Below are 17,497 nucleotides of genomic sequence, written 5' to 3'. Positions count from 1 at the left end.
AGGAGTAGCTAAGCACAATTGCTTACCTCCCCACACTGCTGCTAATTACTCAATTACCTGTAATTACCTTTACCTTTGTTATTCTCTCCCCAACTCTCAGCTCTTGGATCCTGGCCACCTGGTAGTAATTTAAACATCAAGACACTGATATGGAAAAAAATATTTGGATGCCACAAAGTGCCACACTCAGAGAGACCAAGGATGCAGAGCAGGATGAGCGACAGTGCAGTCGGTTTTATGTTTGGTACAGGATACGCTCAGAGCCTGCTGTGGTGGGACCACAGATCCATCACTGCCCAGGGTGGTGGCTCAGCTGACAGCAGGGACACTGAAGGTCTCAGTCCCACTTTGCCTCTCACCTGACAGAAAGTAAAATTGAAGTCAGTGCCTTCAGACTCCCCAGGGTAAGTCTGAAACCAAATTCTCTCCATTCCCAAGTTGCCTCAACATGGGAAGTGGATGGAAAAGGGTCCTCCCTCCTCCTGCCATGTTCTCCCCTGCCTCTCCAGCGTTACCAAACAAGGTGGATGCAAACCAAGCAGCTGCACAAAGAGCTCAGCACAAGCTCAGGGGATTCACTTAAAATAAAACTCTAGATAGACAACATCCCATAGTTCATGTATCACAGAAAACACCATTGTCTTCTGGGTTTATAATCAGATCCCTTTTCAAAGTCCAAAGCTGTAAAATGATTTATGGCCCCAGTTCACTTCTATTTGCTATTATGACAATACATAAAGCAAATGCAACTGATAGTTGCCTTCACAGTAAGGGCTTTTTGCAGCCCAAATGAAAAAGCCTTTTTTTCACCTTTATTGATACTATTATAGATCTCATTCAGCAATTAAACCTAGATTCCCCCTTCTTGTTTTTGTTGACAACAATCACAGATGATACAAAAAACAGGTGTTTTGTTTTTTTCTGGGACTCTGAACATTGGGGGTCAGTGAACCAAGGAGTCCTCCGTTTGCTTGTGTGCCATTAAAATAACCCTTGGTCTGCAAAAGCCAAATCTGTATCATATGCATTGCTTCAGAGTGCAACTGATTTGAGACATTTTTAGTCTGCTATTTGACAATACAGTGCAGAGCAGAATAAAGCAATAGACTTGGAAAAGCTATTTATAGTGCCTATGCCCCAAGGAGATATAGCTAATAACTAATTCATTTCACATCACACATTTGAATGCAATATGAAAACTTCCCAGTTTCTTATCAGCACAAGAGAAAAGACTCCACTGTGGCTTTCTTTAAAATAATTAAGGATTCTTTGCCAAAACATTTTAATCAAACTAAGTCTCCATAGCAGTCTCTTCTTCCCCTGCCTTATATCTGTTTCCTTAAGAGGTCCATGCCTATTAAAGTTTTCATAAAAGCATTTTGCAACATAGCAGTTTCCCAAGCTATTAAAAACCATATTCATTTTCCTACATAGCACATTTGTTTATCAAATAGTTTTCTACAAGCTGGATTAAAATCCAATATATTATTGGTTGTAGCAACAGGAAACAAAGGGAACAATCTGGTAACAAATTCACTGAGCAATGCAACTGTGATATCTGCATATGAGGAGGTTTTGGTTTGGTTTAGTTTGTTGTAGTATGGAAAACAGATCAGCTAAGTATTATTCCGTGGACTAGAAAGCTGAATATTTTATTACAAATGATTAAGAATTAAACAACAGATAAGAAAGAAAGATAAGGATTTGTTGTACTCAAGAGACATCAATAACCACATTGAGCTTTTCTCCTGCTGCAACTGCGATGGAAACAAAGCAGCAAGCAGACACAATGCTCAATGCAATGATAGCTGCCTAATTTCTCCACACCCACAATTTCTGCTTTCTTTTTCTGTTCCTCCACATGCTGACACCAGGTGTTATAACAGCTTGACTTCAATGAGAGTGCCCTGCGAACAGTGTGGTTTCAGCAAGTACTGGTGCCAAAGCTGTATCATAACTAAATGGGCTGGGGATGCTGCAAGGAACCCCAGCCGGTGCTCCACAGGAGCTACTGTGCTCATGGGACTGCTGTGCCAGCTCTCACACAAAAATAAGGGGTTTGTGGAGAGAAAAAAAGAAAAAAGTCAATACATAAATAAAATAAAATAAAAAAAACCCAACAAACAACAACAACAACAAAAAACACAAACCCACCAACACCTTAGACCGTCCTATGGCTCAACGACTTAGCGAACAATCACCCACTATTTAACCTGGGCCTTCTCTTACTCGGTAATTAAAAAGCTAGTTTTTGTCAACAGGTTTTATGCTTAAATTATAATTAATTGCTATATGAAACAATGCGAATTAACTCCATCAATTTGTAACCAGTGCCCCTAGGGCCCCTAGTTTTTATTGAGTAGCATTACAACATCCTAATTTTACCACAGCAGCAGCAGCACAGAAATTATTTAAAATACATATTAAATGTAAAATGTAGCTAGATATTGTGAGCTTATGCAGTCATTTATTTATGTTATAGGTTCAGTGAAGATGCTAGGAAAGAACAGAAGAGAATACATACATCCTAATGACTTAACTGCCTTTACATTTAGCAATCTGGTATCAAAAGTAGTTACCTTATAGATGGAATGCTTGCTTTTAAATTTATCAGTCATAAAGTTTACTGGGTAAAACATGGATAAACATATTCCAAATTCCTGATTAAATGTAACAGAAATTATGCAGATCTCTGTCAATAACCCTTAAGGCCTCTTAGAGTTTGAGGATTTTGCCCTTCAGTAGAATGTTCTGATAGCATTAGGAAGTACCGCTCAGCGACAGCTTAACACCCGCTTCCAGAATCAGACCTTTTTTAGACTGTAAAAGGATACACTACTTTGTGTGTGTGTGTTGATTTTATTTTGGAAATGGAGAGGAGTCAGTCTGAGATTTGCACAGTTTTAGGTTGGGGGAGGGTTTCTGTTTCTATTTGTAGGGGGTTCGGCATTTGTATTTTGTTTTTTGGTTGCTTGTGGGGTGTTTTGGTTGGTTGGTTGGTTTGCTTAGTTTTTTGGGGGAGGGCGTTTGTTCCATTTTAACTTTTGCATTTCATTGTATTTACTGCATTACAGAAATTAATGTGTCCTCATTGCAAAACAATCAAGCAACAATATATTAACGCCTACGATTATTAAAGCAAGCTATCTAAATTATACTGACAAAAAGCAGATAACAAAAAGTTGTTAAGTGTAGTTACAAGAGGGCTTAAAAATAACTACTAAATAAAATAGCATCAGCAGCTTACTTTTTCAGATTTTAGTCTGATCTAGAATATGTCTAGACTGCATGCTACACAACAACATGCAAAGACGCTACACAACTTCTGAAGACAGAAATCAGCTTGGCTGTTTAGATTTCTAAATATATGAAGATAAGGGTACATTATCAGCTATTGAAAGTGACTGCCACTTCATAATTTTTGCTCACACAGTATTTAAAACTTTGAAGAGCAAGTGTACTACCTAGTCATTATATTAACTCTTTAATCATGACTTGTCCTATCCGCTAAGTGGCAAATGACTTTTTTTAAAGCTAATATTTAAACTAATCTTCATTAATTGCTGCCCCAATGAGAATAAAATACTAAAATGTAATGACAAATACTAATCTTGTACGTAAGATTTTCTGTTTTCTTCAAAGGTAAGAATTACCTGTTTTCCCAGGGAAATTCCAAGTATTTTGCTTTTAAGTTCTATAACAAAGGAACAATGCGTAAGTGTGTAAGTTATTGGAAATGTATGTTCATTAGTTATTAAACTTGTACATTTTAATGGCAAAAACCATAGCACTGCATAATCAAAGACACAGGAGCGCATATCAGGTTTTTGGTATCTTTGCTTATGCAGTATGAGACTGCTCGCATTAGCACCATCTCCATAATGCAGAATAGTGAAAATCTATTTTGAAAGAGCGAGAAGGCTAAGAAGTGATCTCCTCCTGCAGTGTATTTATAACCGCTGACCCGCGAGGGAACACGGTTACCGATCATCCTGTCTCCGCATGATGTACCAATAGAGGATCCTGATGTGCCAGTACATCACCTTGTCAGAAGCGACTAGAGCAGCATTAAAGAGCAATGCAGCGAACAAGCGGTCAATGACGTTACAGCGCTGAGCATACATAAAAGTTCATATCAGCATTCTGCTGCTGGAGAACCATCAGTTTAGCTGCTAACCACGTTTGGGTTTTAACCACATGTATAGTTTTAGACAGGAATGCAGTTAGATAAAATAAACCTCTACAAAAGCAAACATCATGCAACGTTATTATATTCACTCCTCATATATTAACAGAACAGGAACTGAAGCCTCATTTGGAAACTCTCCATTGTGCCATATTCATGCTCTTGCCATGAATTTCAATGAGATTTAAAGATCTGCTTATTTCTGGTTTTCTGCCTTACCTCCCACCATGTTTCCCACTCCGCACTATTTCATCAATGCAGCAAATCCATTAGGCCCACTGGTTGCGGAAACCTCTGACTATATGGACTGTTCTTTCTAAATGGATCAGATTTACCCTCTATTAATAATTGCTTTATCTACATAGAATCCCATTAATAGTTGAAAATCCAAATTAACTTTTCTCTCCTTACACTCTAAAGGTCTCTCTTAGAGTGTGCTTATTACATTAGCACAACCAGTCCTCTCCAAAACCAGCTTAGAGATTTCTTCCACTGAACACTTCAAATCTGCACCCTCTCCTACTAACTTCTGGTGATATATTTGTCTTCAGCCCTTTGTGCTGAACAGTTGGAGCTAATAAGATGATCTGTGTATCATCACACTCTAACTCAAGCTAGTACCTAACTGGAGCATCTTGAGTTTTATTAAAAGCATTCAGTTATATATGAAGACCTTTTAAATAAAGGGATAACTTTTGGATCAAGCTTTCAGAAACAATGATAGAAGAAACTCATCTGCCATGACTATTTTTCAAGATACCTTTCTATACATTTAATAAGGTAAAGAAAAATTAGCTTGTGATTATACAGCTGAATACAAAAGCTGCTGACAAAAACCAACATGAGCAAATTTCCAGCTTTTCCTAACTTTTGGGTACTTCATTAAGACTGTTTTTCATTTAACATTAAAAAGGTTCCCGGTTCTCAGGTATTTCTAGATTTTGTAATCAGTGACTATTAAATCCCTTTCATTTATTAGCTGGATTTTAAAACCATCTATCTTCAGCATTTTACTACTGTTACAATACTATCTACACTGCCAGCCAGCTGCTGTCCCACACAGCCCTAGTCCTGCTGCAGTGTGCGGTTGAGAGCCCGTTCCATCCCCTCTCCCCTCCTTTCTCAGGGGCTGGGAACAGCCTGTCCACAGCAGGCATTAACTCCAGAGCCTCATGCCAAAGCCTATGGTTAACTTCAACTTCCTTTGCCAGCTCCCAGATATTCCCAATGTGGTGTCCAGTGTTTCTCTTGCAGTAGAAGGAACCTCTCTCGGGGCTTTTCCTGTTCAGAAATTATTTTGCTGGCAGTCAGAATTTTCCTAAGGATTGTAAATAAAGAGAGGAGCACAATACTTTATAACCCAAACCAATCATTTAATAACATCAGAATTTCCTAGAACAAAGAAAATGAATTTACCTCATCCAGTGCTTCGACCTGCCAAATGCTGAATAGATAGATATACAACAGATATAAAGACATATCACAAAACACTGGCGGTGGACAAGGAAGGGAAACGTTTGACACAGACCACTATAGACCAGCTGAATGACATCATAGACACTATCACAACCCAGCAAACAACAATTTACTCATCTTCCTTTTCCACTAATGATAACACAGAAAATTAACAATTATTTGTGTGCCAAAGGTGTGACCTGTTGCTGTCCATTGAAAAGACAGACATATGCTGTCCATTGAAAAGACAGATATATTCTTCAATTATTTGCTGTATTGTACTAACTGAACAAGAGAATTATGGGAAACTTTCATTAACCTCTTAGCAAGTATAAATATTTTAAAATAACTATATTCAAAAGGAGAATCATCTGTAGACCAATTCTGCAAGGCTGAATATCAGGGTCATTCATTCTTTAAATCTAATATTTTTTTGCCAGACAAGAGAAAACAGATTTTATATATCAACTTCAAAGTCATATGCAGCTTACGAATTGTATATGACCTACAGACTTCTTTATTTTGGTCAGCTGATGATTTAGGCTATGGTTGGCATAGGATCTGCCCTAGCAAGACCTGGCCAAATGGCCAGCCAATCTGAGCTTGCAACCACCCGTTCCAGACACCAGATGCTCTCCCAAGTACTTTGTGCACTAGGGAGAGGCCACTGGAACGTTTTTTATCTGGGCATAACACCAAAACAAGGATAAAGCTCAGTATTTGGATATGTAGACAATGAACAGCAGCAGCCCAACATGCAGCATGAAGAAACTGAGAAGACACAGGCAGGAAACATTCACCCCATCTTTTGTCAAAAGAAAAGACAGCTTTGAAATCTTCCAGCTCAAAATCTAAATCATGTAAAAATCAATATTAATATTCAACCAATGTCATGCTCAAATAAGACAATTTAAAAATGCTTAATCAGTCTTAATTTTTAGATGTCATGGACAATCCAAGCGGAGCAATAAATTCTACTGAATATCAAAGTCTTTTAAAATGCGAACCAACACCACCACTCCAAAAACATCTTCAAACTGGTAACGTTCTGTGTTATTAAAGTTATCTCCCCTACAGTTGAGAAGAGACACAGGTAGGAGGCAGAAGATTTTTCCCATCTAAAACAAAAGCAAAGAGAAGTTCTGACCTCAGAAAGCAGGCAAGTTGGCACTGAGATTGCTTGCTCATGCCAACAGCTAGCTCAGATACCAAAGCAGATATAAAGAAACTTAATTATTAACTATCACTTAGAGTAGTACTTCATTGACCTATTTTTTCTTTTGGTGATACAGCTGTTATTTTATAGTCAAGATCTATGCTTTGTTAGAACATAGTCTGTTTTCTTTTATGATTGCTGAGCATACAAAGTAAATGGAAAATACATGTCAAAAAGGAAATGGAGTTTTGGTTTAGGTTTTCACTTTTTTCCATAGGTAGTAACACCAAACAAAGTTATGCTGCCAACAGTCCCTCTGTCTACCTGCCACTGAAGGCAAGTTTGTTAATCACCTCAGCAGAGGATGTTTCCCACCACGCTGCAGACTCGTAAGGAGCTGGCAACATCAAATGCCAGAGCCAGGCCAGAAGTCTCTTTCACTTAATTTCTTTTTGAGAGTACTGATGAAAAGATAGTCCACAACAACAGGGACAAACCGTACTGTCACAACTGCCCCAAAAGCAACAGAATCAAGAGTCAAATGAGATCAAAAACGGTTAGTATACATGACTGTACCTTGGTCTATCATTTGGAAGATATAATCTATCAGTGCAAGCAGTGCAGCTTGTCTACTATATTTAGGGCTAAACCCAGATGGATTCAGTCAAGGAAATCTGAGGATTCTAGGTGCCACCAGAGTCGCCTTGCGCACAAGCTTCCTTATAGCTTTCCCTAAAAAACAAAGAAATTCAAGACAAAAAAAGGTGAAAACTTTCCTCATCTAAAGATAATTTTTCAAATAGGAACAAACTACTGACTCTGTAAGCAAACAAGCACCTTGTTCTCCCAATAACTTCCACAGAAGAAAAATACTTCCTCAGTGGCATTCCCAGATATACAAGAGCGTAAGTCACAAGCCGCAGCCCAGATCTTTCTAGCTTCTCTATTGACTTCCATCAGTGTAATTAGCTGAGACTCAAGAGAGTTTCATCTCTTATACTCCTAATCCTGAAGAAGTAGGTACTATTTTTAGAACTACCAGGGAGGTGCTGATAGGTCAGTCCTGATCTAAGTCATTGAAATAATTAAGTACCTTAAAAATTCCTTAGTGTGAAACCCATTGTACAGATGTTGAAGGGATTCAGCTCATTAATCAGTTTACCCTTCATGAAGAACAGTTCAACAGAATGCTTGTTGAAGCAGTGTTTTAAGAAGCATTAACAGCTTCAGTCAATAAAATTTAAAATGGACCCCAGAAAATCAGTCTACAGGATCTAGAGAACAGGTACTCTTTCCCTTTTAAAGGGAAAATAAAAAAGAGCTAAGGAAAAAAAAAAATAATCATACAAGCATAAAATAAAATGCTCAATTTCAGAGAAATAAACTTTATTTCTGTCACCAGAAGAGAAGGAGAGGAAGTTAAGGAACTCATTTTATATTAATATTGGTATTCAAAGCAGAGCATCAATGCCTCATCCCAGGTCTATATAGCATCAAAGAGAAAAACCTCATGAATCTGTGTGGAAATATATTCTCCATTTTAATTTGTATCTTTCACTTTTCTTCAAAACCCTTTCTTTTCTAGAAGGTACATTGGAAAGCAAATACATATAAGTACTGAATAGGAAAAAAAAAATCTATTATACATGCTAGAATGATTTCAATGCTTATTTACCCATACTTCCATTTAAATTTGCAGAACTTTGAAATTCAGAAAGATGAACTGCTGTATCAAAGCAGTCCTTTTTATGAAGGCATTTGTCATTATGTGAATCTAGTCCAGAGAGCAGCAATCCATTCAAGTTAGTTACTCAGGTGTGTATCTGCAATCATCCTGCTCATAAGAGAGTTTTCTTTCTACTTACATTTGCACTACTAAAAGCAGTACTTCTAATAAACGGTGAATCTGAATCAAGCCCACTGTATTCTTTTGGTGGAAATGGGGCACATCCTCTGGGTATGCAGACCATCATATCTCTGTTATAATTTCCAAAAGCAGTGGAGCTACAGTACTTACACCAGCAGGGCACTAGTGTCTATCACTACTTGCAAATATTCAGTGTAAGCAGTGAAGAACTATCACTAGGTGTATACAACCTGTGAAAGGCAAATAAAGAGACATGCAGCAAGTCATGTCTTTGAACAACAGATCAGTGCACAGAGTATTTTTATATAACCAAATTTAAATACACTTCCCATCTCTTACTTTGCACTTTCCCTAAAAAGGCAGAGCCTTCCTAAATGAAATCCTGTCCCTTATGACTTGCCTTACAAGCTGGGGAGCAAGTAGAGACAGGCAATTATTAGTCAAGGGCAATTTCTAAGTGAAGTCATATAGGAATAAACATGTACTTTAGATGTAACCCCAAACACTACTAAAATTAATATCTTGCATAGATGCTCTTGCAAAAGTATTAAAATACCAGGGCCAATGCAGAAAATACTTTCAACAGCTTGAATATTCTTGTCCACCTTCTGGCTTAAGAATTTTAGATGCTCAACACTTTTTAAATTATATGATCAATGACTGTGGTGCCTGAATAAAGAATAAATTAATTTACCTCTAGATCATCCATGCCACAACTGAAAGACCTCATCTAAGCATTTATTGGCAGCAGACAAGTCTATGAGAACTCTGGCAAGTTGTATTCCTGTCATTTCACTAGGAGTCATTTGTTGAGGTTTTTCACTTTTACATTTCAATCAATTATCCCCAATAAACTCAACTATATCCCCACCACTGAGTGAAAACATGGACGAAAGACATCAATTGTCAGTTAAGTACCAGTGATGTACTTATGAGTATTTTGATTTCATAATCATCTTGAGGATGATTTCCACAGTATTTTTAATATCTGCGACACTTACAAATTACCATTATTTTTCATAAGTGCCCTCTATACATTTTGAATGCAAGCCACCAAAAAGCTGTGTCCAAGAAGAACAACTCTCATTCTTTGCGCTCCCTCATGTACTTATAAATTTATTTCTAAATTAAGATAAAACCTACCTAAAATATCCCACATTTATTATAGTGCAAAACTATCTGCCATATTCTGATGACTATAATGCCATAATAACTGCTGGTTATTTGTACATATCTTGTAACTTAGTATATAGGTCTTAAAAATAAGTTAAAGAACACTAATAAACAATAAAAAGTTCATCTAACAAATAAAAAGCTTATATGAAAACATCAGAAGATAAAACATCAGTGAACTGTGCCATTAAAATCACATTTGTTAAAAGAGGACATGCTTAAAAGCCATATCTCTTGGATGTATGCGTTTTATGTTCTCAGACGTCCAGTGGCACCTAACAAATATGAAACACCACACACATTAAATTGGGCCATCCAAAACCATAAACTCTAAAAAAATCTCTTGACCTATCCAGATTTTTCCAGCATTTTCATTTCACTGAAAAACATGGGAGTTTATCCCTTAAGCATGTGTTTACAGCATAGATTTGACATAAATAAAAAATAATAATTCACCTAAAAAGACTTTATCCTGTTTGGCTAAACAGTCAATGAGGAGGTCTCCACATTCCACTTAACAGCACGCAGGAATCCCAGTGCAACCAATTAAGACATTACACACTATAAACAAGTACGAGTTTTACTCTTCCTTTTAGTTTGCTGTGACAAGCCTTGGGGATTTTGGTTTTGGTGGGGGGTTTTTTGGTACTATCTTGGAAAGTGGATTTTTCATTCTGTTTGATGAGCTGATGCACATCTTCTTCTTGATATCTTGCAAAGTCATGTACCATGTGCTGAGAAACCTGTATGTCCTGAACATCATAGCCAATTGCTTTACTGTTCTGGTGGCATATACACAGCATGCTGAGGTTTACCTGGATGCCCAGTGACAATGAGGAATTCAAACACTGAAATGGAGATACTATAGCGGTGGAAAAATTCATGGTCTCTACCAGTATAATTTAAAGCCTCTCCATGATTCAACTTCATCATTTAGTTACTATTCTTAGTCAAACTCTTGATAACTGGGAGGTGGTTTTGTTCATAGTAATTGAGAGCAGAGATATTATTCACTGCCCACATTTGAGTCCACAGTGGGACATTGTTACCTGCACACAGAAAAAGAAAGGCTACCATGCAGCCACTGGAAAGAAAATGAAAGCTCTCATGAGACTTCTGGGAGCAATAAGCAAAGACTTCTTCAGGAGATCTTGCTGTCCACTGGGAAAAGATTATGCCTCTGTATTGTACAGAGCACACAGACCAAAAGCATTCCTACAGGAAATCTTTCTTTTGGTCTAGTTATTTCCAAATTCAAATATGTGTTTTCACACACTTATTGTTATCAGGTGCACTGTCTAGAGTTTGATGGCCTTTTGTTATGTAACACTGTCTTTTACAAGTGTGATTTCTAGAGATTTTTAAATTTAAATCCAAATTCTAAATTTAACAGTTTTATTTGTGGTATAGCCATTACTTCAGAAAGAAGTTACTTTGCATGAAAGCAGACAGGAGCTTCTTAAAATGTGCAGAAGACCCACAAAAGTTCATCCTCCCTTTTTGGATAGTTCATCTTTTAGAATACACCTCTCTTTAACTACCTTGTCTTTCTTTTATCCTTGGATTACTGCAGGTTCATATCAGCACCACTATGACTTTAAAATCCTTCTACATCATCTAGCAGTCTTCCAGCATTTGACAATTAGCCAAACAACAGTACTAAAATTGAGAAGATAAGCAGCAGAGTTTGTTAATATACCACTAGCAAATAATATCCTTTCAGAAACATACTACCATTTAGTAACACAACGAAAAACAATCAAAAATGGCCACAGAATTACAATACCTGATAATTTTTTAGCTGGAAAATACTAATGCCTTTGGGGTGATAAAACAACATACAGAAATTAGGCCAGTGATTCAATTTTTATCATCATCCTGAAAAAGGACTACTACTATTACCACCTTTATTAGTATTTAATTACACATTAGAATATATACCATAAACACAGACTGTGATAAATATTTTCTTGAAACTCAAATTCTGCTGTTCTCCCAACCTCTACAGATTTTCAAGCCAACAATAGCTGCTCTTTTGATCACAGCTTTAGCCTGTGTGACCGATTTCTTATTCTGGGCTGAATCATCACAAAAGCAAACTGATTGGTTAAAGGTAAAAAAAAGAAGCTGAATACCATAGCAACTGGCTTGCAGCCGCGCTAACAATCAGGAAGGATTTTTTACTTGAACAAGAGCTACAAGTGAAAACACCAGGCCAAAGGCAGATCTGGCACAGTATCAACAATGCAACAGAACCACAGAAGTCACTTACCCCCTCCCAGTCTCTTCCCCATAATACCTTTTGGGCAGCAGCAAATATTCAGATTCTAATTAAAATACATTACAGGGAACAAGGTAAAATGTGTGCTATGGTATTGATTCTGCCTATATATCTAGACACTGCAGACTCTCTAACAAAACAAACAGGATTAAATTTTGAAAAATCAAGTCATGGAAGTGGAACAATAATCGAGCTTGATCTTCAGTTTAATTAATAATCATATCACTCCGTAATTAAAAGGATTAAAAGTTTCTAAAGAAATATCTCCAAATGTACTTAACTCTACATTGTCCAAGTTAGAGACTACTGTTAGGAGCACAGCAAAGTAACCAAGATATTGGCAATAGAGACAATCACTTAATGACAATACCCTCTAAGAATTGCATTATTTCTATAAGGAATACACCTGAACATATTGCTTTGGACTAACAGTAGGAGTCAGTGCTGGGTTTATATTGCAAGGTTGTTTGATTGTGATTGGGATGGCCCCAGAAAGGACAGGGGGGCTGCAGGGGTGGCCTCTGTGAGAAGAGACTAGGAGCTGAGCCCATGAGTGACACTGGTGGCACCTCTGCGATAACATAGTTAAGAAAAGGTAAAAAAGCTGCCCAACAGCAGCTGGGAGAGAGGGGTGAGAAAATGTGAGAGAAACAGCCCTGCAGACACCAAGGTCAGTGAAGAAGGAGGAACAGGAGGTGCTCCAGGTGCCAGAGCAGGGATGCCCTTGCAGCCCATGGAGAAGACCATGGTGACGCAGGTTGTCCTCCTGCAGCTCATGGAAGACCCCACCCATGGCAGGTGGAGGTGCCCTGAAGGGAACTGCAGCCCACGGAAAGCCCACACTGGAGCAGGCTCCTGGCAGGCAGCAGCAGCAAAGTTAGGAAGGAAGGAGTGAAACTGAGTTTGGGAAGAAACGGTGTGAGGGGAAGGTGGCTTTAGTTTGGTGATTTTTTGCCACTAACCTACTACATTTTTAATTAGCAATAAATTATTCTTTCTCAAGCCTGTTTTGCCTGTGACAGTAATTGATGAGTGATGTCCCTCTCATCCTTTCATCTTATTTTCTTGCCATGTCCTGCTGAGAAGGGGGAGCGAGAGAGCAGCCAGCCACGGTCACCCAGCACAGAGTTCTTGAGTTTGAGGAAAGCCTGAATCTCTCCTAGAGAACTGAAGCTACAAAGTCTTTGCTTTGAAGTGGATGTGTCCATCTGTTCTAGGCCAGCTACAATAGCTCTTCAGTGCATTGCAGAATGAAGAATTACAGTTCTGCCTCTTCTCCACCATGTGTGTGGTGGCTGGTACTCTGGAGACTATTAGACTGCATAATAAGGACCCTCACCAGTTTGCCTTTACAGGCAAAAAGTCAGCTCTGTTTCTTTGTTCATCATTTAAGAGATATTCAAAACCTGTTATGAAGTAACAGCAAGTCAAGAAGACCAGGTACAAGGCCCACAGCACAGCTCCTAAACTGCTTTTAATATTAGGGCTAAGTTTTAAAACAAAGAAGTCTGAGTTAAGTACATAACTCCACAGTATCAAATTAATTTACTTGACCTCTATAAACATCATTCCTGAACTTTTATTGGCATTAAGGAGTGCTATAACTCACCCACATCAATGAAAATTCAAACACTTTTTTTGCAATTAAAATGAGGGGAAGAAAGAACCTTACTTTGGGTTCCTGAAAGTAGTGGCCCAATTTTCTACTAATGAAATAAAGAACTATAGGGTAATATTTTTGCTAATACAATTCTTTTTTATCTGACAAGAAATGGCCACAAAATTCTTAAGATCTTTTGGCCCTCAAACTCCAGCAGTCTCACAGGGAGTTCATGGTCCCAGGAAACTCTACTCTCAGAGACCACAGATCTTGAATTAACAAAACATACTTTGTTTTTTGGAGGTGATTTCATCAGACTGGTAAATTGCTTGACATGTTCTACTCACGTTGCTGGAAACAGGCACATTTCTGTTTTGTCTCAGATCTCTGGTATATCATAATTCAGATATCAAATCAGCCTAATTGTAAACATACATTTGTACTTGATATGTACATACCTCAATGTATGTCTGTATTTATAATATATAGGGTACATACAGAGTTTGTTATATGCTACTGAGAACTACATACCCATCTCAGAATGTACCAAATCCTTTATCTTCAAAAAGATATTTCTTTTAAAGTCACATATGCATTCCATAAAACAGTGCAAAATTCCCTGGTTCGGCTCCATAAACAGCATATAACTGTCATTTTGGTACCTCAAGTAGAAATAGGATAAACAGGAGAAAGACAATACAAGAGACTTAGCACAGCTACATTCATAGTTTTAGTTGCCCTTGATTTCAAAACACAGGAGTTTGCAACACTTCCCTTACTCACCAGCTACAAATGCTTGATGGGCTGATCATAACAGGGTGCTAGCTCTTGCTCATTCCTCCCACTTTCCAAATGGGAATTTTGGTGAGTTTGATATACCTTTGTTTTGTTTATAAAGGATGAAGTGAGGATTTTTTTTTACTTGAGCTGCTATCCAACCATTCACACAGAGAGAACACCACCTGTTTTCAGAAAAATGTGAAGTGGTATTCTGTGATTAGTATTACTTATGCAAGCACACTTTATCCAACAAAGCACCATACATGTATGTACGCTGGAGATACCAACATGCTCCTGTAAGTATGGCCCTATCACACACAAGATCAGATTTTGTTCCTGTAACAGTAATTCTGTTTAATTTATGTCAATTACAATCTATTGTATTTCCCAAAAATAGTACATTTGCTCTGAAGAGCTTATGATCTTAAGTCAGAATTCACAGAGAAGAAAGCAGGACAAGCCAGAAATACGGTTCCCGATTCTGCGTACTTAAACACACACACTCACTCTCGCCTATGTAAATTAGAAAAATGTAGATCAAGGACAGTAACTTATTATAGCAACAAAGGTCATACTCAAGGAGGGATGAGATACAAAATTGTCTTTGACCTCAGCTCTGAAAGAATTTTTCCCTGCTCAAAATAGCATGAAAGAAATGACAAAGATGCACCACCACAGCAGAGATTCAGTGACTGAAGGACACAATGGTAAGGGCAAAACCAGTGCTTGAGATAGGATATGAAATGGAAAAGTAACCTAACTGGTAATAGTCATAACGATGGCTTCAGCTGTGGCAAAAACTTTGGCAAAGGGCAACACAAATGCTCAGAATGTCAAAGACAGTATTATCACAAATTTTAAAAATAACTTGCACCACCAGGGTTTTTTTGTCTAAAAAAAAAAAAAAGAAAAGTAAACTGTTTAAGAATACATATCTGCATGTTAGCTCAACTGATGAGTTTCTGGAAGCAACTAATTAATGGGAAGGCAACTCAGTGGTAAGACAGTAGAAAACGTTCCTCCTAGTACACAGTACTGCTGATACAGCTAGGGAAAAGCATTGCAGAAGTATTAAACACAAAAGGGGGCATCTTAGCACAGGCACAGTACACTCGGGCAAAAACCAATCTGCCTGGTTACAATCCAGTCACAGGAAAACATCTAAACCATCAAACTGATGTGGAGCACACCAAGCCTTATATTATTACAACATTCTCATGTAGAAACTCATTCTTTCCCATAACATTTAGATTTCTGAGTTCAAAAGTGAGCTGACCTAGGCAGTTCAAGGTGTTCTGCAAACTAGATAAAGGTGTTCGATTAGTCAAATCTCAGAAGAAACTGTGTTAAAATAGGAATTTAAAACAGACGGATCTATCGAAAACTCTGTCAAAGGTCCCCTGCATTACACGCAAAGAAGAGCAGCTCTGTAGAAGAACGTAATGCTACCTTCTCCGATAAGCTCTTCATCCCATTATGAAAACAATCAACCACAGCAATGACATTAGCTAATTTGCCAAAGGATGCTTGTAGAATTAGTAGCTAAGCAAGAATGAGAACTCTTCATTTTAGGTGAATGAAAAGTCTCCCTCTGTACATGAGTCGCTAGTACAGAGTCAGTACCATTTCACGCCATTTTCTGCAGTTCAGTTAAAAAATAGAAACAAAACAGACAGTGTGTGCAATACAGTTATTCAGCACGTGAGAGACAGAAAAATGAGAAAGAAAGAAAGAGAGAAAAGGCTACATGCCTTTACTTTTATTGTAAATACTTAGGGTTTGCATCATCTTTGGGACATCTCAGACTCTGAATAACAACACAGAGAACATGCAGTGTCTAGGTGTGTCACTTCCTCTAGGACACAATAGTTTTCAAATATTTTTATTCATTGCTTGTAAAATGACATAATACAATTAATGAACTGTGGACATCTTTATCACATTTGTTTTTTGTGGTTTCCAAGGTCCATTGTCACAAGGGCTCCCTGTAACCAGCCATCTGAGATGGAAATAACAGGTGACAGGCATCCTTACCTCCAAGTCCATCTCCAGAATCAACCTCATAGATGCTCTCCCCTTCCATGTTGTCTTTAGGACACAGCAGAAAGCAAGATCTTCCTCAAAGTGATTTGCTCAGGCTCCAGACAGAAGCTGAATCCACCCACTCTGCAGCCAGCAGGTGTTATCTTTTAAACAAAAACATAAAAACAAAGCCATTGATCCATTTCTGCTATATAATAGAGAGATCGTTTAATTTCTCCCGTAAGCCCTCAGCTTTTTAAAACTGTGTGTCAGTTAGTTCTACATCCAATATCTCAGCTCCTTATATCAATACAGTCTTTTCAGCAGGTATCTGAGCTCCTTTTCAATTGTAAATTCAACTGCCATTCACCATACAAACCCTCCACTCCATATAAATAGGTTGTATCAGCCTAAATTCCAGGATTATACTGAGAGGGGAGGGAAGGTTTCAGCACAGACCCATGCTTAAATTATGGCCTGACAGGACTTGAAATGGGCAATATATTACCCATCTGTAGGATCAGGTCTCCTCTGGCACACTGTGGGTGCTGTGAAACCAAATTACATTCAGGTTGCAAACAACAATACAGACTGAAAGCACACAGATCATGTAGATTCACTTTCTTAAGACTACTTTTAGGGTCAATTTAAGCTTAGGCAGAGAGAGCATCTCAGCTTATCAATGGACTTGATTTGCAGATGAGTGTGAAGAAGTGTAAAGATGGGTGTGTAAAAAAGAACAAACCCATCTCTTGGTTTATTTAAGAGAAAGACAATAAGGGAGCAAAATCTGTCTTCCCTAAACAAAGCCTGAATAGCTAGTTGGTTGTCTACTGGTCTACTCCAGTGCAGCTAGTTTTTACTATCTCCTCTTTTATTCAAATAAATAAATAGCTTTCAATGAATTAAAAAGTACTAATGAATCAGGAAACATCCACACATTAGTGCCTTTGAGAGGAAAAAAAAGAGACAAAAAG

At 37.9% G+C, this 17,497-nt stretch overlaps 1 protein-coding gene across 15 annotated transcripts in view; it reads right to left on the bottom strand.

The window, feature by feature from the left end:
• The window catches only part of PPP2R2C (protein phosphatase 2 regulatory subunit Bgamma), a 205,069-nt gene that overhangs the window by 81,203 nt on the left and 106,369 nt on the right, over positions 1-17,497 (bottom strand). For 4 of the 15 annotated variants that reach the window (XM_065060503.1, XM_065060504.1, XM_065060502.1 and 1 more), the window contains one exon: positions 7,374-7,529. The exons of 7 other annotated variants lie outside the window; for them this stretch is intronic. In XM_065060503.1, the coding sequence (XP_064916575.1) occupies positions 7,374-7,386 (13 nt within the window). In that variant the 5' untranslated portion in view covers positions 7,387-7,529. Of the gene's footprint in view, positions 1-4,405; positions 4,431-7,373; positions 7,530-16,532; positions 16,685-17,497 lie in introns of those variants that run through there. 4 more of the 15 variants (XM_065060500.1, XM_065060501.1, XM_065060505.1 and 1 more) reach the window with 3 other exon arrangements.

Source organism: Columba livia, chromosome 4, assembly GCF_036013475.1.
Source record: "Columba livia isolate bColLiv1 breed racing homer chromosome 4, bColLiv1.pat.W.v2, whole genome shotgun sequence".
Taxonomy (NCBI): domain Eukaryota; kingdom Metazoa; phylum Chordata; class Aves; order Columbiformes; family Columbidae; genus Columba; species Columba livia.
The sequence above is the reverse complement of the archived record's forward strand: the minus strand, read 5'-3'. Positions and strand labels throughout refer to the sequence as shown.